General features: G+C 54.4%; 5 protein-coding genes across 5 annotated transcripts; 2 read left to right on the top strand and 3 right to left on the bottom strand.

The window, feature by feature from the left end:
* Nucleotides 1-13,355: 13,355 nt before the first annotated feature.
* CDC28 (Cyclin-dependent kinase catalytic subunit) lies at nt 13,356-14,527 on the bottom strand (the record flags this gene model as incomplete). The annotated part of the gene is made up of 3 exons (XM_053190703.1): nt 13,356-13,638; nt 13,701-14,376; nt 14,491-14,527. 3 exons carry the CDS (start codon nt 14,525-14,527, stop codon nt 13,356-13,358), a joined length of 996 nt encoding a protein of 331 aa, XP_053051621.1.
* Nucleotides 14,528-15,411: 884 nt separating this feature from the next.
* Nucleotides 15,412-16,510, top strand: N0V96_006439 (uncharacterized protein; the record flags this gene model as incomplete). Its single annotated transcript, XM_065757717.1, has 2 exons — nt 15,412-15,685; nt 15,747-16,510. 2 exons carry the CDS (start codon nt 15,412-15,414, stop codon nt 16,508-16,510), a joined length of 1,038 nt encoding a protein of 345 aa, XP_065613634.1.
* Nucleotides 16,511-16,656: 146 nt separating this feature from the next.
* On the bottom strand, nt 16,657-18,269 carry N0V96_006438 (uncharacterized protein; the record flags this gene model as incomplete). The annotated part of the gene is made up of 3 exons (XM_053190705.2): nt 16,657-17,087; nt 17,152-18,187; nt 18,240-18,269. The coding sequence occupies 3 exons, from the start codon at nt 18,267-18,269 to the stop codon at nt 16,657-16,659; spliced, it is 1,497 nt and encodes a 498-aa protein (XP_053051623.2).
* Nucleotides 18,270-19,206: 937 nt separating this feature from the next.
* Nucleotides 19,207-20,373, top strand: N0V96_006437 (uncharacterized protein; the record flags this gene model as incomplete). Its single annotated transcript, XM_053190706.2, has 1 exon — nt 19,207-20,373. One exon carries the CDS (start codon nt 19,207-19,209, stop codon nt 20,371-20,373), a length of 1,167 nt encoding a protein of 388 aa, XP_053051624.2.
* Nucleotides 20,374-20,530: 157 nt separating this feature from the next.
* N0V96_006436 (uncharacterized protein) lies at nt 20,531-21,061 on the bottom strand (the record flags this gene model as incomplete). Its single annotated transcript, XM_065757716.1, has 2 exons — nt 20,531-20,753; nt 20,928-21,061. 2 exons carry the CDS (start codon nt 21,059-21,061, stop codon nt 20,531-20,533), a joined length of 357 nt encoding a protein of 118 aa, XP_065613633.1.
* Between the last annotated feature and the right edge of the window lie 75 nt (nt 21,062-21,136).

Raw genomic sequence — 21,136 nt, 5'->3', positions numbered from 1 at the left:
CGTGAGGCGGATGGAGCAAGTACGATACGGATACGTACCAGCACCTTCATCTGAAGTCGCCCTCCCTTGCCTCTTGCCTCTTCTTGCAGCCCTTGCCTGACACTGACGGTGGGAGCCAGAGATGAAATGTGACTGGATCAAATGAACGAATCCTCAGCCGCCAGCTCACCACCAAAAAAGAATCAACTACGAATACGCACACTACCTTGCAGCAAAGCACAGCAGAATACCTAGACTCGGGCACGCGAGCCAAGGTACTTCCAACGCACGTCAGCTTGCTTTCCGCTGTCACTAACAAGGACTGCTGCAGCTGGGTCTGCGCATACTGTCAAGTACTACTGTACTCCAAAGACCTGAAATTGACACGACCGATGCGCGCGGCTCATTGGTGGCCGCGTCCTACCTCGAGTACGCAGATGAAACAAGCGATGGGCAGCTTTCTCCGGCCATCTCTACCAATCGATTCCTGAACATGGCCAAGAAACGACGCCCTCCGGAGAACTCGAACTCACTTCCGTCTGGACGACTGACGATCCTTCAACTCGTCCAGCTCGAACTACTGGGCGTCTATCTGTAATCTCCGCTATTCTTTATTTTCGGCCCCCTTCTCTGAAACAGCGTATCGACGGGCCTTCCCTCGCCTTACCTGAACAACAAAACGATATCGACCACGTCTATCAAGTGTTAGTACGCCGCGCCGTGTAGTTCCCGACCGATGAGAACCGGCCCGCGTCGCGACCGATCTCTCTTAACCTGGCGCCGATTCGCCGCCGCCGCACTGCTTCTCGGCCTCTGTTTGGAATTTTAGGCTCTGGAAACAAGCTTACCCTACGCCTCCGTGACTCATCCCGCCTCCCCTACCGCTCTGCAGTGTTACAGTGTACCGCTGTTGGGCTGCTGTCCAGGCTTGGCTATGCTGCTTTGTTTTGGAGACGCCTCTGCTAGGTATTCGCCTGCAATCATGTTCGCCTTTGCCAATCTTGTCACCGCATCAGAAGGGATCAACACACATATGCCCTTCAAGGATCTTGAGTTTCTTCCTGTACACTCGATTGTTTACTCGTGGGTGGAGAGTTCATCAAACAAAGCCACAGCCAGCTGTTCTGCAACCAGTACAGTACTGCTTTGGTGTGCATTACGGCCTACATGATGCCGCCCATCTTCAAGGAAAAGTCCACACGGACGACGATGAACGCCTTCAGCTTTGGCATCCACAGATTTGCTCCAAAGACCAACGCCCGCGCTGGCAAAAGCCTGAACAGTCTGAACAAAGTGAGACCACGCCCGCAAGTTGCGGCACGGCATAGCCAATCCCGCCTAGGCGATTCCTTGGTTTCGAAATCAACACGACTGTTGTTTCCCATTTTGCATCAACAGCTCAACAGCAAAAGAAGACCGCAACGGGGCAAGCGTCTGGTGCTGCTCATGAAACGACACACACACGGCGCCCTCTTTTTCAACCTCTGAGACATTTCCTAATGGTTTTGCATCCTGCCACCAGCTTAACCGTCAGCTAGCGGAACACAAGGGCCGTCAGCCAACCACGGTCAATCGTTTTACACTCTAGCGGCCTGCTGGCATGCTCAGCAGTGGCTCCCTGTTAACTTCATAGGCTTAGGCTACCTTCAGCCCAGTCCAGCCAGGAAATGTCTCCCAACCCCACGAACCTGAGAACCTCACGTTCTGGATGGGAGGGTTTGCTCCTTTGTCGGACTTTCGGGGTATCAACAAGATACTTGGATTTCCTGGCGCACCTTGGCTTGCCTGAAAGAGGAGAAGGAGCCGTTAATCGTGTGGCTTCACCTGCTCACCTCCCACTGAAATTCCAAACAGAGTTTCCGAGTACACGGAGTTCCTCCACAAGGCGGGAATCTCATCCAATCCTCGACCAGGCACAAAGCCCTCGCTGCAATCCTAGCCCCGAGCTCAACAGTCAGTTAAACGTCCAGGCCAATCAACCCTTACCGTCAATCAATCACAGGCAAACGTCGAGATTTGGGCCTCATGCCTTTCCCATAACCGGTTACCCTGCCCTACGCTGGAGATGATCTCCGGCAACACGCAGGACACGGACTCTGTCTCAATGCTACCAACAGCCTACAGGCGCAATCCTGCCACCCGTCAAAAAGTCAAAAGTTTCGGGTTCGCATGACTGATCGCTCCCTTCCCGCAATTGACAAGAGGGTGTAGCCATGCTGTGGCAGGGAACGAGCTCGTTTTCGACCTGACTGGAAAGAAATGCCCCCTGCTGCCAATACTGTACGTAGTACGTGCTCACGCACTAATCGCTACTCCCGTCCCCTGAAGTAGATCGTTCCCCACGTTACGGTTTCATGTGTATGCCTTTTCATTCCCAATCGAATGCACTCCCCTCCGGCTTTACGTGTCCAAGTCGCGTTTGGGATCACTGCAACGGCCCCCCTATCTTCTCCATTACATTCTGGCTTTCTCGGGTCATTGGACCGACGGCGAGACGCAGGGTGAGGGTCGAGAATGCGGAGGGGTGAGGAAGCTGACAGCCTAGCGCAAGCAAGCACTCACAGTCACACATTATGATCAAAAGGCCCCCAACAAAGTGTGGTCCTTCTGGCTCCATCGTGAGCCAACAAATTGCCTGCAGAGTCTCGTACGAACAAGCCCGGACCCCTCGTTGCAGAGACAAGGACAGAGACCGGATGGCAGCTGACAAGCGGCCAGAGGCACCGTCGACAACCACATGCTCGAGCCCTACGGTCGGCGTCGATAGCTTCGCGCCAAGCGTCTTTTCGAAATGGCCTCCTGCGACGGTGGCTTCGCCATGACCCGCGGGCCACCGAGCGACTTGCCAAATGTGTCAGGCGTCTTGGTCGGGCCCAATTTATGTTGCTTTCCCCCTCATCGTAGCCCATATCAAGACACCCAGCCGCTTACTAGTACTCGATCCCTACGTTACCTATTGCGGCTTTATCTGTTTAACTGACGGGTAATATGATGCCCCTCTTATCTCGGGCAGGAGGGTACTAACGACAGCCACCATGCATCAAGGCGCTGGGTGCTTGCAAGATGGTATGCTTGAAATTCTGCAACAGCCTAACCTCTATTGCAGCCCACCTGGAGTTTCCCCTGAAAGGCGCGACAGATCTGCACCCTCTTTTGCTTGTAAGGCAGCGGGGGATGGACCACGGCTTTCAAGTCTAGCCCTGGGGAAGTGGTTGCGCAAGCATGCAAGTACCTCATCGGCTGTCCAGCTAAACCCCATTTCTCAGGGGGGCGGTCAATGGCAGAGGAGTCGATTTGACTGTATCTGACACCGGAAAGTTGATGCAGTAATGCAGCCAGGTACCCTGCTTACAAGCATTACAAGCAACACGGAAGGAACTTGGAAGAGGGGGAGCAGAATCAACCCATCATCACCGCCCGGATATGCTCATTCGCTGTGGCATCACCAATTCATTCGGTCGAGTTGGTCCACGTCGCATGCTGAGCCAACGCAGAGACCCAACCTCGTCCAGCCATTGCAGAAATGCAGCGTCCGCCGGCCGTCCCTCCGTCTAGACCGTCTCGGCACCCGACCGAATTCCTCACCGCCTCCCTTCTCCCTCCCCTCAACGACTCCCGAGCTCCATCTCCCACCTCCTCAAACCCGGGGCCCACATTCGCCGGAAGGCCTTGCCGCTTCGGTCCTGGTGTGTCGGAGACCACTCCGGTACCATGCCACACGAGAGCCGTGATTGGCGGTGTGGCCTTGGAACAGAACACCACACTGCAGTACGAGTTCGCCAATCGCGCCTCAAAGCCCAGGCCATACGAGGTGGCTATGTCCCGAGACAAATTGTGGCTGAAATTCAGAACCTGCCCACGACCAGCTGGCCGGGAGGCCTACCTTTTGACGAAAATCGATTTCTTTCCGGCCTGTTGGGTCTAATACGACAACGTCTTCGGCCACAGCGTCGTGATCCAGTGCGGCTCAGACAAAATGCATCTAAAAGACACCTGTTCGCCTGACACAATAAACATCGGCAGTCTCCGCCACACGGAGATGTTCGTGATGTGCGAATTCATGCTCCCACTGAAGCGATGAACCAGTTATGGTGTCTTGTCCCCTGCACCGTTCGGCTTGTGCCAGCTGATGGGAGGCATGCCCATGCGTGGGCATGCTCCGTATGGACTTGGGACCGTGGCATGGGGTGATGGAAGTCAGGCATTCGCTGAATCTGTACCCCGCATAGGGCGGTCTCTCTCCCATTTTGAGCCACAGTTGCGGCTTGCCTTTCAACACATCAACGTTCACGCCCCCCCCCTTTGGAATCCCTTCCCCTGTCACGCTGGGATGGTCGCGCGTTCCCATTCGTTCAGCAGGGATTCCAAGGTGTGGTGCGTGCGCTGCTCTCAATCTGTCATCCCATCGCTGATCGCCGGCCTCGGCTCTTTAGTCAGTTGATCGACGACTCTTCCGATCACCCTCTTCAGGGATTTGGCTGCCCTGCCGTGCCTGCGTCGGGCCCCCTTGCTCCTGTTGGCTACAGGCCTGGCCTGCCGCGCTCTTCCACACCAGGTCGCTCTCGGCCCTAGACCCCTCGCAAATCGCAGTCGCAGTCGCAGCGCCAGAGGACGCGACAGCGACGGCGAACGTACACTACTACGGTACCAGCCACACTTCGGGCCTCCGCCTCCCCGCGACGATTATTCATTCTCTCCTCCCGTCCCACCCGAGCCGCCACTTCCCGGATCCGAACGTGGCTCTGGTGGTTAGTCATTTGTGTCCTTTTTTGGTGGCTTTGAAGGCCATATTGACACGGCCAGCGTCACACTGCAAATTGTCTCCGCTGCAAAAAAAGGAAGAAGAATTAATCGGGACTTTGACAACGCCATGGCGGTGCAGAAAAGCCAACGTCACTCATATTCAAGAACCCATGCCCATAGCATTGGCAGGAAAACGCAGGCATGAAGGCTGCCAAGCCACCCTTCGTACGAAATGCCACTCCGCCGAGACTCAACAGAATGAACACTGCAAGACTTCTACGAGGACTCTGTAAGGAAGTTCTCATGTGTAAGCCAGTGGTCATCTACCAGCGGCGTCCGCTTACCGGGGCGTGGCGCCGTCCGGTCACCTCGATCCTTTGATGTCTCGGTCGCGGCGTGGAAGCGGGCAAATTTTGCCGCACCACGATGAACAATACGTAAAATCTACGTCGACTCCAAAACGCCAACCATGCGGTGTCTTCCGTGACGCCTCGTCGGCACGTCGCCGAATGACCTTTCCTGTTGTGGACGGCAATTCAAGCTCAACGCCGGTCCGCCCAAGAAACGCCAGGAAACACAACAAGGAAGCAAACATTCTAACCCCCAAAACTGAGGCTTGCCTTTTTTGCTCTCTTAAGAGAATGATGCTGTTCACTGACACTCCAGCGGCTCTGCCTCTACATTGACACCCCCATGTTTATCTGATTGCGCTTCCTACTGTCGCACATATAGGTCTGAAAGGATTGCTGTCCGAGGTTTGAACAGATGTAATTGATGGCTTTGGTGCCGGGCGCCAAAAGACTGCAGGCGGCTTATCCCTCTTCTTAGCTCAATGCCTTATTTTTCAAACGCCAGCTGTAGAAGACGCCCGCTCATGGGAACCAATGACGGCAGCCAAACCAAGATGGTCTCTACACTACACTTCAAGCAAAGAGTAAGACAGGCGACGAACCGCTGGCCGTCGCCTCGAATCAGCCCCCAACCGCCGCGTTTCAGGAAGCGCGTCCTCGTCCTCTGAGCCTCAATTCTCGTTCCATCGCTGAGCTGCAGGACCTTGACTAGCGCCCACGCATCAGTCATCCGAACATGCACTTCATCCCATGTCTTCCGGGAGGCTCTCGCTCTCTCCCTCCCCCACAAGCGCCCGTTGACGTCTCATTGGCCTGCCCGGGCGGCATGCCTCGAATAGACGCCGCACAGACTTTGGCCGATGGAAATAGCCACGGCAATCTGCGCAGCCGCTGCCATCCTCATGCACCCACTCGCAAGGCCATTGGCCCCGCAGCCGCAGTCACCCTACCGACCCCAGAATCCTACTGCTGCAAGGTTATCCGCTAGCTAAGCACCTAAGATAACAATCAAGGACGACAACAACAATTCCCCGAAAGCAGCACACCTTGATTCAACTCTATCGCATACCCGCTTTAGGAACTCAAGTTTTGCCCACTAACGCTTCGCAGAGTCCTCTTCGTCATTCACTTTCTGGACCCGACAGACTGGATGAAGGCGTTCACAGCTGTTTGCGCGGACCGAGACATGATCCAGCCCTGGTGTTTACTGTCGGGGTGATGGCCTTCAGCAGAAGCAGAACACATCATCGTCGTCGGGGTCCACTATGGTAGGCATCCCCGCTGGTCAACAAAAGAGCTTTCTATTCCAGCCCTTATCCATCAACGAACTTCAACCCGCATCCGGCGAGACATGTTCAGCCAGCGCACATGGCAGCCTCCTGCTTCATCGACAACCAGAAACCTAACGGGCACAGCCTCCACAAAGTGCCTCGATCCTCCCCGTCGCAGGACACTGGAGGCACACTTCCCGCCGGTTTCCATCAGCTCCCTGGCCGCCAAAGGTGTAGTGCCTCCCATCGTGCTGCCGCAAGCTTCAGGTCCCCGAGACACGCACCACGTCCTTGGGACCAGCAACTGTCTGTTTGCGTTTTGCTTCTCGCTGGATTTCGCACGCCCTCCATGTGGGAACATCGAGTAGCCTCAAGCCTTGCGGCGCCTTGGACTCGCCCCGCGCGCACCGTGTGTTTCCCTCTCGTTCCCAGGTCCCCGGTCGAAAGCCTTCCGTTTGCGGCATCGCCGGTGACGTGCGGAAAACTTCTTCGTTGCCTTCTAGCGTCTTTCTACTGGCCACACCGTCACTTTTCTCAGGCACACGTCCGCTCGCAGCCTTTGCTTTTCCCCTCAAGTCCGGCGCGGGAAACAATCGGGGGCCTCGGGGCCAGAAACGGCCCCATCCGCACGCACTCCACGCGATTTCGTAAAGATACGCCCAAGAGTCTGCTACAAGACTTTGGCTTGGTGCTGGAAAGGCATTGATATGCCGATTTTGTTCATCTATTGCCCTTTTGAACGCAAGTCTTTTCTGCCCGGGCAAGCAGAACGCCAGGCACAGATACAATAGCAGACGCCCGTCGGGAAGCCTCTCACTTCGTCGTGGTGATCTTTTCGTGGAATCTCAAGCCCATCGGGGGGATAGGTAACAAAGTGTCTCTCATCTTGTCCCTTCTAGGTATGGTCACTGGAGCTTCGAGAAACTCTCTTCAGGTAGACTTTTCACGAAATCGTCTAGGTACGGAGGTCTCGCCCACCGAGGCTGTGCTGGAACACTTTCCAGGTTCCCGGGTTTTTGCCTCCCCCAAAACCTATCCCCCAATTACCCCCCGTTTAAACCTGTTTCTTGGGATCATCATAGTTTCGCACGTAAGAAACAGTCGCCGGGCCTGTCTTACCACTATGAATAAGATTTCCGGGTACGAAATCCGGGGATCGGGTATGAGTTTAAGCAGCAAGCAGCAGCTGGACCGCAAGCCCGGGAATCGAGATAAAGCTGGAAACGTTGGTTTGGTTTCGTTCCGGCTGTCGGTAGGTGGTGTTCGGCCAGGTCTGGTTTGGTCTGAGGTTGGTGATGTTTCGTCGTCGCCCCTTGTCGTAGAATGACGTGTGACGGTGTGTGATGTGGCACACTCACTCACTCACTTACCGACTGCAGTCTCCTTCTTTCGTTTACTCCTCTTCAGCGTTGTCACCAGAGCTTACGTAGAGGGACGAAACTGACTACCGCAGTCCTTTCTCCTTGCGGATTTCACGTATTAACTCCGGACCCTTGACCTTGGTTTGTCCCCCTTCGAGACTTTTTTCTACTGCCGACTCGTATTCTACAAAAGTTCCCATGACGGATGGAAAGCCTACTTTAGCCTATCTGTTGCTCTATTTGCTTACTCGACTGACTGTGCAAAGGGATCAACCATCTGAACCGATTTACCCGTTGTTTGTTTTGTTTCTTTTTTGTTCGGCACCAGACCCATAAGAGATAAACCCCTTTTTTTCCCCTCCGTCCATGCCTATTCTTTTCTACCTTTACACATTTCGTGAGGGGAACAATCGCCGGAAATGGCATGGAGTTGTTGACTTTACGTGATGGCGGCAGATGAGGATAGGTGTAGTAAGGTAAACACGGACACGGATCTTTTTCACCCGTTTTACCGCGGTTCCTGGTTTTTTGTGGTGGTTTTACCAGAGAGGCTAGACTGCATACGTTCGAAGGCGTTGGTTCGCCTTTCTATCCCGCGCGAAGGTCTCGGTCCGTAGGGATTTTCGTCGTTTCGAGACTTGAGCGTTGTGGGCAGCTCCCTCCAAGGGAGGCTGCCTGCGGTTACCTACCTTTCTCAGGCAATCTAGGTCACCATACACGCCCACTCCTTCGGCATGGTCACACACACCATTACACAGGTCCAGCTCACCCCGGATACACGGAAAGATGTAGCCCCGGGGCGGCGCTGGCGGCGCGGCGATGGGGAAATGGTCACGACATTTGAGACATCCCCTTTTCGGGGCAGTGATGGGTTCTGTTTCTGGGGGGGCTAGCCCTCCGTCTTTGCCCTTGTGAATATGTGTGCCACCTACCAGTTCGCCGCCGTCGTTGTCGTCGTCGTCGTTTATCATCCTGTAGTGCTTGTTCCCGCTTCACAGACTTCCCGCCTTACGCGTACGTCTTCTTAGTGAGAAAGCTTCTCCCTCACTGTTTCTCTGCTTTTGTACGATAGCTTGGGCATCGTTGCAAGGTAAGCAACGTATGCAGAATTTTGTGGTCCTGATTTGTGTTTTGTTTTGGCAATACCGGTACTCTATCACTACGAAGGGAAGCAAGCTTTGTTCCCCATTAATTAAGTCTAGTATTCTAATGCCTTGAGGGATATGGTTACTTCATTGTATCTACTTGTTTTTCAGAATACGCGGAAACCCTTTTTTCGTCTTGGTCCTCGCTTACATCTCGGCCATTCGTCGATCTATCATCGTTATCAAATCACCAGATACGTTACTCAATAGGAGGTTTATCTCCTTCATCGGTTTTAGTAACTGCGCGCGTGGGTGATCGGATCCCGTTCGTCCCGTCCGGGGAGGATCCTCCCGCCGCCGGGAGAAAAGGGAAAAGGAGACGCTCGGCGGGGTAAAGCGGGGAGGGGAAGGGGGCCACTGGGGTGGAGGAGGGGACCGGACGGCAAGGTGCCGATGCCGATGGGAGAAGGGGACGATCTTCTTCCTTTCCACTCTCTAAGGCGCCGACGCCTCCTCATTCCTCCCGTCGGCCTTGTGCCTTGTGAAGTCACTGACATTAGTAAAGCAACGGTCGGGCAAGCAGGTAGGCGAAGATACCACGCGGTTTGTTCGCCGGTTCAGGGAATATCTTACAACTTTCCTTCGTCTTGGCGAAAGGAACGGATTTGCCAATATCCCTTTATTTGCCATGTTTCCTCCTGGTTCTACTTGTTCTTCTTTTCCTATTCGGGATAATCTTATCTCTTGGATCATCATTGGTCTGATATTCAATGGTGGATAGTCAAATTAGGTAGCGGGGTGCTTTCTTCCCGCGTTCTTTTTTTTGCCCATTGTTGTCATTTGGGTATGGGCGGAGAAGACTCCGGCTTAGGAAACCGTTTCGTCGTTGGGAGGAGGGGGGCTAAGGAGGCATAGGGCAGGAACAGGTGGATGTTTTCCGTGACACTTGTGACATTCTAGCTCGCCTGTCTACCTTACCGTCAAAGTCTTGAGGATTTGATTCTCTGGCGCTAAGGGCAAAGGAAGTTCATTGCTAGAAGCGGCGCGGGAAACGGGAATGATCATCCTTCCGTTTGAAGGCATTTGTGTCAAGATTGATAGCTAGCTCCCTCGATCGTCTCTTTGGGGGGAGGGGGGGCGTTTTCGTCACACTCGTTCGGAGCTTGCTCCAGCCAGTCACTTTTTATCACGGTTGTGAAAGGGACGTACGCAGACACACACAAACACACACACAATCACTCGGCATCGGAGTGTAGATCACCTCTCTCCACCTCACCCCACTCTCGCTGGTTTGACTTGGAAAGGGAAAGCCGTTTCGTAGGGCGATCTATCTAGAAGGTCAAGTTGAAGGCAAGCAATATACGGAAGGGCGCGGGTAGGAATGGGCTACCGCTAGACTAGAAGAAAATGTATGATGAGAGAGAGAGAACGGGTGGCACCCCTCCCGCGCCGCTCGGCCTGCCCAAATCTTTCGATGCTGTTATTCCCCTCTTCTACGCCTGCCGCCTAGATGGAGGAGAAAGTGCTTCGATTGCGCGATTGAGAGGGCGTGGGAAACTCTATATTGTGTGATGTCTACCAACGATGGATGATGGGGGTAGACTTACACCGTTACCTAGGTATTCATTGTCCATTTCCAACATGTTTCTGTTCATTCTGTTGAATGTGTTTTACCCCTCTCTCTTTCCTTCATGACAATGTCTTAGGTTTGTTTGTTCCTGCGCGAAGATCCTTCTAGCGCTTCTACGTTGGATCCCACCTAGCCTCTTTTGGTTCACGTCCTCTCCTCCCTCTCTCTCTCTCTCTCTCTCTCTCTCTCTCTCTCTCTCTCTCTGTGTGTGTTGACAAAAACACGCCCCCGTACCTCCCATAGACGAAAGATGAATAATAAGAGAGAGCAAAACTCCGCGGACGCCCGGTTGAAGAATTCGCCGGGAAAGGCAACCACTCCGACGACTGCCGCGCGCGCGTCGGATAGCCACTACGTCCATCGAGTCAGGAACACCACGATACCTGGGCTGCCTACCCACGCTACCTAACCTCAACTCTTTGCCTCTTTTTTTGTTCTTCATTCTACAAACAGCATTGAGTAGGGTAATTTCAGGTCGGCGAAGTGGGACATTCATCACAAGCCACCGTTTTTGCTGTCCCTTGGTCCACCGACGATTATTTTCATTACCCACGTGCTCAACAGTTTTGCTGGCGCCTCACTCACGATATTCTGTCAAATCTTTCGCCGCATATGGGATGTCCTCCGAGGTGATTTCATCTTTGCACACACCTCTATCACTCTCTTATCCTCTACCTACACTCTGAAACCTAAAGGGAAAAGAAAGAGGTATCTAAAGACGAAACTGAATAGGGCTTCCATCACGTAGTTCCCACGCCCCCTAGCCCCTCTCTCTCGCCCATTCACACGGGGACCTGTTCGGTCCATTGATTCCCGAATCACAAGGGGGGGCTGTCTTCTCACTTGGAGAGAATGATACGACTTTTTTTTTACCACGTGTTTCGGGCCAGGCACACACGCTTTTAGCTCCTCAAGTGCCGTAGAAAGTCGAATGATTTCCTGATGAAGAGCTATCTTGGGGGCTGGAAACAGAAGAACGTCCAAAATTCTCTCGTTCTGCCGGATGTGGTCGAATTTTGCCCACGATGGCTTCACTTAGGGATGTTTGATTTTGTGCGGATTGTTTTCCGCGAGGAGGCACCTGAAAACCAGAAATAAGTGCGGAATTAGAATGGGACTCCTGCTCCATATCCCTACTCGAGTGATCATGTACTTGATGGATATTATTCAGCCATAACATTGTGGCTTCTTACTACATCGCAACACGATTCTCATGAGACTCAAAATATAGCTTCTCGCGGTAGGTCCCCAGTTGACCACGTGTTGTTGAAACCAGTCGATATTGGTATCATTTACGCCTCCTCTGCTTCCTCCTAACGAGACAAGTCCCGAGGGTGAAGAAGCGCTGGCATTCAACGCCAGCTTCCCAAAACCTCAGACAAACGTACGAGACAAGGCTAACCCGCAAAGCCATCTTCTCAGTGATCCCCAGTGATTCATGATTCAAAGGGAAGAAAAACATCAAACGCCGTGTCCAATAACTCCCCCAGAGCTGAACCACCCTCCCCCTTCGCCTCTACAGCCACAACATTCCAATTACTTCCATCTCACGCTGGAGTCTAGACACCCTCTTCCCCGTGTCACAGAACACGATCTCGAACGCTCTTCCTCCACCGCCCTGCATACGCCGAACCTCCCCCAAAATCATTCGACATAACAAAGGGGCGGGAAATCGGGTATCCATCTTTCCAGACAAGTTAAGCCGTTAGACCCCAGCGTGCTCCACGTATGGGTATCGAAGCTGAGGAATGGATGGTACGGATATACAATAAGCCAGCTAGCGGGATATGTCTACATCTCCCTAGGTTGACTTGGAAAAAACAACCGGCCAAAAGTTTACATTGTCGGATGAGCTGATCTCCTCTCACCCTCTATAATCCAGTAGCTGACACCAGACGGGGTCTAGGCTCTCATGCACGAAGGGTTTCGTCTCAACACACCTTCGAGCTGTAGATCTGGAGCTTATGCAGTAAGGGTCTGACGCCGTTCGAACTCTACAGGACGGGAAAGAGACGACGCAGAATCATCGAGAGAGCTCGTACGCCAAAAAGCTCATCGAGCAAAGTCTAGAAGCATCGATTTGTTCAAAGAGTCGACGGTCCCCTTCCCCAGATAGCCGACACAGAACGCGAGACAGGCCTTGATTCTTGTTTATGACATGATTTTCAGCGGGAAAAGGCAGAATGCCAAACGTGTCTTTTTTGTTTCATTAACCTGCCCTACCGAAACCGACCGCCGTATGCATCATCTTACTCCGTACATTAAAATTTACGACAAAAGAAATTAGAGAAGTCAAGTTTCCTCCTTTGTGTGTGTGTGCGTGTGGGATGGTGTTTTTGTTCTGCTTGTTCTTTCTCTCGTTATCTTGGGGGAAGGCTGCCTCCCCCAGTTGTCTCGTGGCACATGGACTGGACAACCGATTGATGGTTACGTCCCACGATGTGCAATGTGCCGCCGAGCCAAACGCAAAGTGTCAAGACGTACACATCATCTCTTCCTGTCGCAACGTCTGAATGCCCTGACAACCCATCATGTGTGACTGTGTGCGCATCCTTACATCCGCAGACGTGTCAAACTGCCAAGTGCCGAACCGGTTACCCACGATTCCCCCAGTTAACTCTTACCAACATGGCCCAATGCATAGTTGGCCATGGTCCCGCCCCCTTCAGCGGATAGAATGGTAAAAGTCTGCTTTTGTGTAGGTGAACCTCCAATGACCAAAAGGGAGACAGGCATATTCTCGCAGTATCCTGAAAACCCGATAGGATACTGATCATAGAGTCTGCTGTTTGCCCTAGGCCGGCCCCCGAAGAAAAAACCCTTTCCCTCTCCCTTGTGTAATGAAGGTATAATGCAAGGACCAAAAAGTGATATGATTAGAAGCGGCCGAAGCGCTGATGCTGCATCGGAACCGCGCGCTGGACCACGGGGAATTCCTAGTTGCCGTAGTGTCCGTTGATGCGGCCGCCGCTTCTGATGGTCTGACCAGAGTGCTGGTCGGGGTAGGTCTCAAAGTACGGGTGGTTGCAGGCGGCCTTGGCCGAGATGCGGCTAGCGGGGTCATACACCAGCATCATCTCGAGAAGCTCAAGACCCTCCGCATCAAGGTTCGTGCAAAGCGGCAGAGACTCGTCGCGGATCCACTTAGGGAAGGAGCTCTTGAAGTCAGGGTAAGAGGTGACACCGGGCCAGACATCCTCGGTCGGCGTGCCGAGCGAGCTGTGAATGAGTTTAGCGACGTGTACAGGGTGAAACAGGGGCTGCTTGACAGAAATACATACCGGAAGATCTTGAAGATCTCATCAATCTCGGAGTCGCCAGGGAAGAGAGGCTTGCGGGTGCACATCTCGGCAAAGATGCAGCCAACGGACCACATGTCGACGCCGGTGGAGTACTGGCGTCCACCAAGAAGAATCTCCGGGGCACGGTACCACAGGGTGACGACCTCGTGGGTGTAAGTGCGCAGAGGAACACCGAAGGCGCGCGCAAGACCGAAATCCGCCAGCTTCAGGTTGCCGTCTCTATCGATCAACAGGTTCTGGGGCTTGAGATCGCGGTGAAGGATGCGGTGGGAGTGGCAGTAGCGAACGCCGTCGCAAAGCTGCCACATGAACTTCTGGATGACGTTCTGGCCCAGGCCGAGACGGCCAAGGTACTCGGAGCTGCCCTCGGGAAGGGCCTTGCCGCGACCGCCATCGTTGACGGGGAGAGACTCCATATACTTCTTGAGGTCGAGATCGAGGAACTCGAAGACGAGGTAGAGCTTGTGGCCATCGGCGTGGACAATGTTGAAGAGGCGCACGATGGTGGGGTCGCGCATCTCCTTGAGGAGGGAGATCTCGCGGATGGCGGTGGAGGGGACGCCCTCGTCCTCGGCCTCCAAGCGAATCTTCTTCAGCGCCACAATACGACCGCCATTGAGAAGGTCTCGGGCCTTGTATACGACACCATAGGTACCTGCAAAAGGGAGGTTAAGTCAGTGTTTATTTGTGACAGGTGACAGCCGACCGGTGTTGCGTCATGTTATTCTGGGTCGACTGCTCAGGATGGCGTTGTCTGGGGCTTGCTTACCTTCACCGATCTTCTCGAGCTTCTGGTAGTTCTCCATGGTTGCAGTGTGACGTATTTATCCGGGAGATCAATTTGCAGAGAAAAAAACAAGCGAATTGATTGAATCCGATCGCAGGGTGGCCCAAAGAATGTCGAAGGAAATCGTCACGATCGGAGCGGCCTTTGTTGTTCGGGTGGGCTCAGGTTCGTTGTGTGGTCGGTCACCTCGAAGTGTGGAGGGGCACAGCTGAGGGTCTCTCCGGGGGCAGAGAGTGAAAGACGGGAGTCCAAAGGGAGGAACGTTGTCGTCGTCAGGGGGGGGCAACAAAGATGCACCACAAGAAAAAAAGGTAGGAGGGGAAACCGCAGAAAAGTCGAGGATCGAATGGCCGTTACAAGGAGAGAATCTCCATGGGGTGTTGTCGTCGATGTCGGTCGCAAAAGGCCCAGGCGGGATGGGCGTTTTTCGTTTGGCGGATTGGGCGATGTTTTGTGGTGCTAAAATTGCAATCCGTTGTCGTTGTTTACTAGCAATGAAGAAAAACAAGGCGCGATCTGATCTCACCCAACCAAGGCCGCTGGAGGGAAGGGTCGCGTCTGCGGAGGGTGGTAGGTGGCCTGGGCTCCCCTGGTTATTGGTGGGCTGCCCGCGTACCTACTGTGTAAGGTACCTTAGAACCCCCTCCGATAACGAGCTTATCCTTTATCGGATAGCGATAAGGTCACTGCTGGTGGTGGGGTCACGGACGGGCTCACTCCTGATTTTGTACCGCAGAGTCACCAATTGTTCTCATACAATGCGAAGACAGAGGAAACGTGAGAAAAAATTGCCGTATCTGAATATTTTGTTGATGGACGGCCAAATTCAATAACACTCATTCACTTTTACATAACCGATACAAGTTCCTCACACGCATCTGATACCCATTCACTCCCTCCACCATGACGGCTGAAATTGTTGAGCTAGACGCTCATGAGCAGCCCTCGGAGGTGATGCGGGCACAGTGGAAGGGATACTCCAGAGCAGACCAAAAAGAACTCATCAATGGAGATTCTCTGGATGATCCAAGATCTCCAGAACAGGCTGGGAAATTCTCACAGGCTGGCAAGATTTCGGTTGATCAGCTGGCCGCTGCTTTCTCACACTTGGGCCCCCATGCTGTCGATACATTGTCACTCAAAGAAGTTCCCATCTTATATCACCCACTTCTGCCAGGTACTTTCCCGAATCGAAGTAACTTCAAACGTAGGAAAGTTTTCTGACTAAGTCGCTCAAGGCCTCCTCATAGTACCAGACTTGGTTCCTCCAGAAGTGCAAAAGACCCTGCTCTCACTAATGATCAACCGAGATCTCAGCGTCCCAACACATCAAACCAATCTTCACCTCCACTATGAACTCCCCTATTCAAAGGCCCAAGACGGATCGGCCGAATCCTTCTTCTCATACCCGCCCGAGCCAACGCCCATATTCATCCCCAAGGACCCTTCCGTCCACAAGCCCCTATCGATCAAGCAGGTCATGGAGCGTCGTCTTCACTGGGTCACGCTAGGCGGACAGTACGACTGGACAAACCGCATCTACCCAGAAGAGCGCCCGCCCCAGTTCCCGTCAGACATTGCCAAATTTCTCGAAACCATCTTCCCCGAGACCCTGGCCCAGGCCGCCATCGTCAACTTCTACACCCCGGGCGACACGATGATGATGCACCGCGACGTCAGCGAGGAGGCGGACAAGGGTCTCGTCAGCCTGAGCTTTGGCTGCGACGGCCTCTTCATGATTGCGCCCAACGAGCCGGACAAGATTTCGGAAGAGGCGAGGGCGACGGGGAAGGAGTACCTCCTCCTCCGCATTCGCTCCGGCGACGCTATCTACATGACCAAGGACTCGCGTTTCGCGTGGCACGGCGTACCCAAGGTCATGAAGGGTACCTGTCCTGATTACTTGGCTGACTGGCCAGCAGAAGATGGAAAGTACGAAGAGTGGAAAGGCTGGATGCAAAATAAGAGGATCAACCTCAATGTAAGACAGATGAGGGACTGATGCCAAGAACATCGGCCCAGAGACAAAAAAGGAGAATAATGCAAAAGGTGATTGCTCACTACCTGGATTACTCAATCTCTTTTCTTCCATGATTATATCCAAGCCCCAATCACTGCCCAGTACATATGGTTCACCAGTCCCAGACTTTATGAGTGCACCAAAGAAGCCTCAAACAAACCCCTCAGCTGCTCCCTCTCCTTCTGCAATTCCGTCTCCAACCCAGGCGCCAGCATCAACACTCTAGCCTGTGGAATCGTTCCCTCGACAAGGTCGTCCAGATGTTCCGTTCCGAAGCCCAACTCCTTGATACCGGCAGGCTGGTCACCCAGGTCCGCCAAGAATTTGGTCAGCGCATCGGCCAAGACCTTTCCGGCGTCCTCCTTGCGCACGCGCGAGACGTCGACGCCGAAAGCCTCAGCCGCCTGGAGATGACGCTCCGGGTTGGAGGCGCCCGTGAAGCGGAAGACGGCGGGCGCTGTGACGGCCACGGAAACGCCGTGCGGGATGATGGGGTAGGAGACCTTGTATCCCGCGTGCTGGTAGCCCGGGTTCTGGCCCGAGATGGGGTATGACATGCCTGTGTCATCTCACATTAGTGGGGGGAACTTCGCTCAGAAAAGTCGTGCTCTCGAGGAACATACCGTGGCAGAGATGGACGCCAGCATTACCGAAACCGACACCGGCGAGCGTCGCGGCGAGCAGCATCTCGCTCTGCGCCTCATAGTCGTCGGGGTTCTTGACGGCACGGGGCAGGTACTTCACCGTGGCCCTCAGCGCGTGGAACGAGAAGACGTCGCTGATGGGGTTGGCGCCCTGGTACGCGGGTCTCAAAATGGGGTTCTTGGGCCGGGGCGTACGCTCGTGGTAGGGGATCGCCGTCCACGATTCTAGGGAGTGGCAAAGTACGTCAAGCCCGGAGGCGGCTTTCACGGCCGAGGGCATCGTGCGGGTGTTGAGCGGGTCACAGATTCCGAGAGTGGGCTTCAGGTTGCGATGAGCGACGCCCGTCTTGGCACGCTTGGAAACCAGGTCGAAGATGGCGGTGCCCGTAGTCTCAGAGCCGGTTCCTGCGGTGGTGGGCACGGCGATCAGCGGCTTCAAGGCCTTGTCCACGGGGCGCCCGTTGCCGAGGGGCGCGTTGACGAAGTCGAGGAAGGGAGCGTCGGGGTAGCACGAGTACAGGTTCATCAGCTTGGCGGTATCGATGACGGAGCCGCCGCCGACGGCGAGGAAGGCGTCGGGCGCAAAGGGACGGGCCCATTCAATGGCCTCGCGGATGCTGCTGTCCTTGGGCTCTACGCGGGTCTGGTTGTAGACCTTGTAGTTGATGCCCTCGCGGTCGAGGGCCTCGCGGACCTGTTGCATGGCGAAGAGGCCGTCGACGACGGGGTCCGTGACGACGGCTACGCGCTTGGCGCCCATGTTGGCAAAGTCCATGCCAACTTCTTGCGTGGAGCCGGGGCCGAAGCGGATGGAGGAGGCGGCCATCTCAAAGGCGTACTCCTTCTGCGGGCTGTCTACGGGGGTGGCATAGCCGCGTTTGCTGCTCGTCCGGAGGGGTCTCGGCGTGAAGTTCAAAGGGTTGTGGTGGTGGTGATGGCCGGGGTTAGTATGGCATGGGCATGAGGGCGGATGTGCCTGAATTGTCCGCAGGAGGGATACGGCACGAGACGCCGCCTATAGGCCTTGTGAGTGAGGGATCTATCTTGAGGGGGGAGCAAGTGCTTACGTTGGGGATGACCCGAAGTGAGGGCGTCATGGTTAGTTTTGAGAGGATATGTGAACGATCAATGGAATAGTTGCTATGCACCGGATGGTCTACAAGATGACGGCTGATAGGACGCTTCACTGTACGCAAGAGGTGAGAGGACAGAAGAGAAGGTGTGTGATGAAGCTACTGCAATGCTGCGTGAAAGAAAGCGATGTCGGGATCAAACTCCCGCGCCTCCTCCGCACAGGGCTCTCAGACTGGACAGGGAGCTTGGTAATGATGGTCACTCCGGGGGTTGGAGCAGCTTCCCCGCATTCGGACCCCACTTGCCGGCCGAGCGATCTGTGTGTGGGGCCCGTTTGCCGAGGTACATGTACCTGATTACCTCCCTTTTCCGTCCGCATTGATTCATCACCTTACTCCTAGTCCATTAAATACAAGCATCTTTGAGAGATGCCTGTTTCTAGGCTGCCTTTCCAGAGGTCATTGAGGATTTTAAACACCGTCAGCATCAAACGTCAGAAAAGCAAGTACACGCGGATGGTTGGCCCGCGCTGACAGCGCAACGTAAGCGGAGTTACGTCCACAGTGAGGTAGCGGCACCACTTGTGCCAAATCCACCTGCCCAAAGAAGCTGGCCGAAGGAAGTGAAACCACGCGCGATCTCCAGGCATTCGTAAAAGTTCTGGCTCGGACTTCGTTCGACGACGCAATTGGCCAATGGGTCCACGGTGATATCCTCTCATGCTGATGCAGCCCGAGTCAATTGGTCGATGTCATTCGATCCTTCATCGGCGAGGAAAGAAAAAAAAGAACTCAAACGTTTACAATATTACGACACGCCACTTACGCTTGCTGACCATGATGCCTCTACGATTGCGAAGAGGTATAAAGACTATGGTCGCGGCTCTACGAATGGAATCCTGAGAATAGAGTTGTCTGCTTTCAACTTCCACTCTGAAGCAACTCAACCGATATCATCAAGATGGCTACACAATCAACTCCCCGCGGCCGCATTCGCGATGTCCTCCCCAACCTCGACCTTGGAAGATGGCCGGCGGGATCCAAGAACTCCATTACCGATGTTCCCGGCGTCCTCGCCTCAACGCAGAGCATCCGCACAGAGGAGGGAGTTAACACGGGCGTGACAGTCATCCTCCCCCGCCGTGAATGGTTCAAAGAGGCCTGCTACGCCGGTATCTTCCGCTTCAACGGCTCCGGAGAGCTGACCGGATCCCACTGGATCGAGGAGACCGGTCTTCTCGCCAGCCCCATCGTGCTGACCAACTCCTTCTCGGTGGGCGACGCATACCGCGGCATCTACGAGTACGCCATAAAGCACTACTCCAACGAGAACGGGGAGATCGAATGGTTTCTGCTGCCCGTCGTCGGCGAGACCTTTGACGGGTTCCTCAACGACATCTCTAAGTTGGCCGTCACATCCGCACAGGTAGCCAAGGGAATCGAGTCCGTGACGGACGACCCTGTGCCCGAGGGCAACACGGGCGGTGGCACGGGCATGATCTGCCACTGGTTCAAGGGCGGCACCGGATCCTCGTCCCGCGTCGTGCCCGGAATCGACAGCGAGGGCAAGGAGACGACTTACACCGTCGCCGCCCTCGTGCAGGCCAACTACGGCAGGGCAGCCCACCTCCGCATCGGCGGCTTCCCCGTCGGCCGCACCCTCGCAAAGGAGAAGAAGGACACGCTGGCCGAGGTCATGGCGCACAAGGACAAGAAAGACGGCTCCATCATCGTCACCATCGCCACCGATGCGCCCCTGACGCCCATTCAGTGCCAGAGGCTCGCCAAGAGGGCCACCGTCGGGCTGGCGCGCGTCGGCGGCTACGGGCATAACCCCTCGGGCGATATCTTCCTCGCATTCTCTACGGGTAATCGCATCCCCGTGCAGACGCTGACGACGGAGACGCAAGAGGTGGATCCGTTCAAGGCCAAGGCGCTCAAGGTTGAGTCGGTTGACGATACGAGTATCAATGCGCTTTTGGAGGCGGCGGCGGATGCGACGGAGGAGAGCATCTATAATGCCTTGTCCTCGGCTGAGACTCTCAAGGGTTTCTTGGGACACACGGTTGAGGAACTGCCTCTAGATCGTTTGAAGGAGCTCATGCAGAAATACGCATATGATTCGTAGGAATTGAATTTGTCTATAACAAATTAATTGCTCAGTTTTTGCGTCGTCTCGGAGGCTGATGAAGTCCCCTTTCCCATCCAATCCTCGTGTGTGTCTTTCCTGGAGTGATTGTATCCCGGATCGATCGGTTGTGCCTCACTTTCTCCCCACGAAGCGTCTATTCAGACTTAGTCACCCCTTTTCCCTTGCCGACTAGAGTGTCGTGCAGCGCTTGAGGTAGAAGGGCGCTCATGGCCGCGCGGACAGTATTTGTCTGCCCCAAGAGCGACTCGTATGCTGTGATGCTGATGTACTCCTCGGTTTGCAAGGTCAAATCAAGCAAATTGTCGGCTAAATCGTAGACTTCCATGATGGCGTCTCTGAGCTCCTCCTCATTGGCCCTCTAGATCTCTGGGGTGTTATGGACACTCAAGGGGCGCGCGACGATTTTCAGCCTGCTGAGGAGGCCAAAGAAAGCGTTGACGCTGTGAAGAAGGGCACTACTATAATCTCATGTTAGCCTGTGTAAGCTAGAAACACTTCCTTCTGAACATTAACTCAGAATATTAACTTACACAGCCTCGGGAAGTCGATTGACGGCCCGTGTGGCGAGTACACGGAATTCCCGCTCCGAGAACTTGGATGGGCCACTGCTGTCCGCGCTGTCTTGGATGGTCGCCTTTTTGACTGGGGATGATCCAGACGACATTTTAAACTGTTGCGATGCTTCTGCTGATGCTGAGATTGGGGTCAGTCGGTTGGGCTTCGATGATGTTGTGAACAT

The sequence above is a fragment of the Colletotrichum fioriniae genome (genome assembly GCF_027942845.1).
Source record: "Colletotrichum fioriniae strain IMI 355084 chromosome Unknown scaffold_7, whole genome shotgun sequence".
Lineage (NCBI taxonomy): Eukaryota > Fungi > Ascomycota > Sordariomycetes > Glomerellales > Glomerellaceae > Colletotrichum > Colletotrichum fioriniae.
Note: the sequence above shows the minus strand (reverse complement) of the source record. Positions and strands in the feature narration are given on the sequence as shown.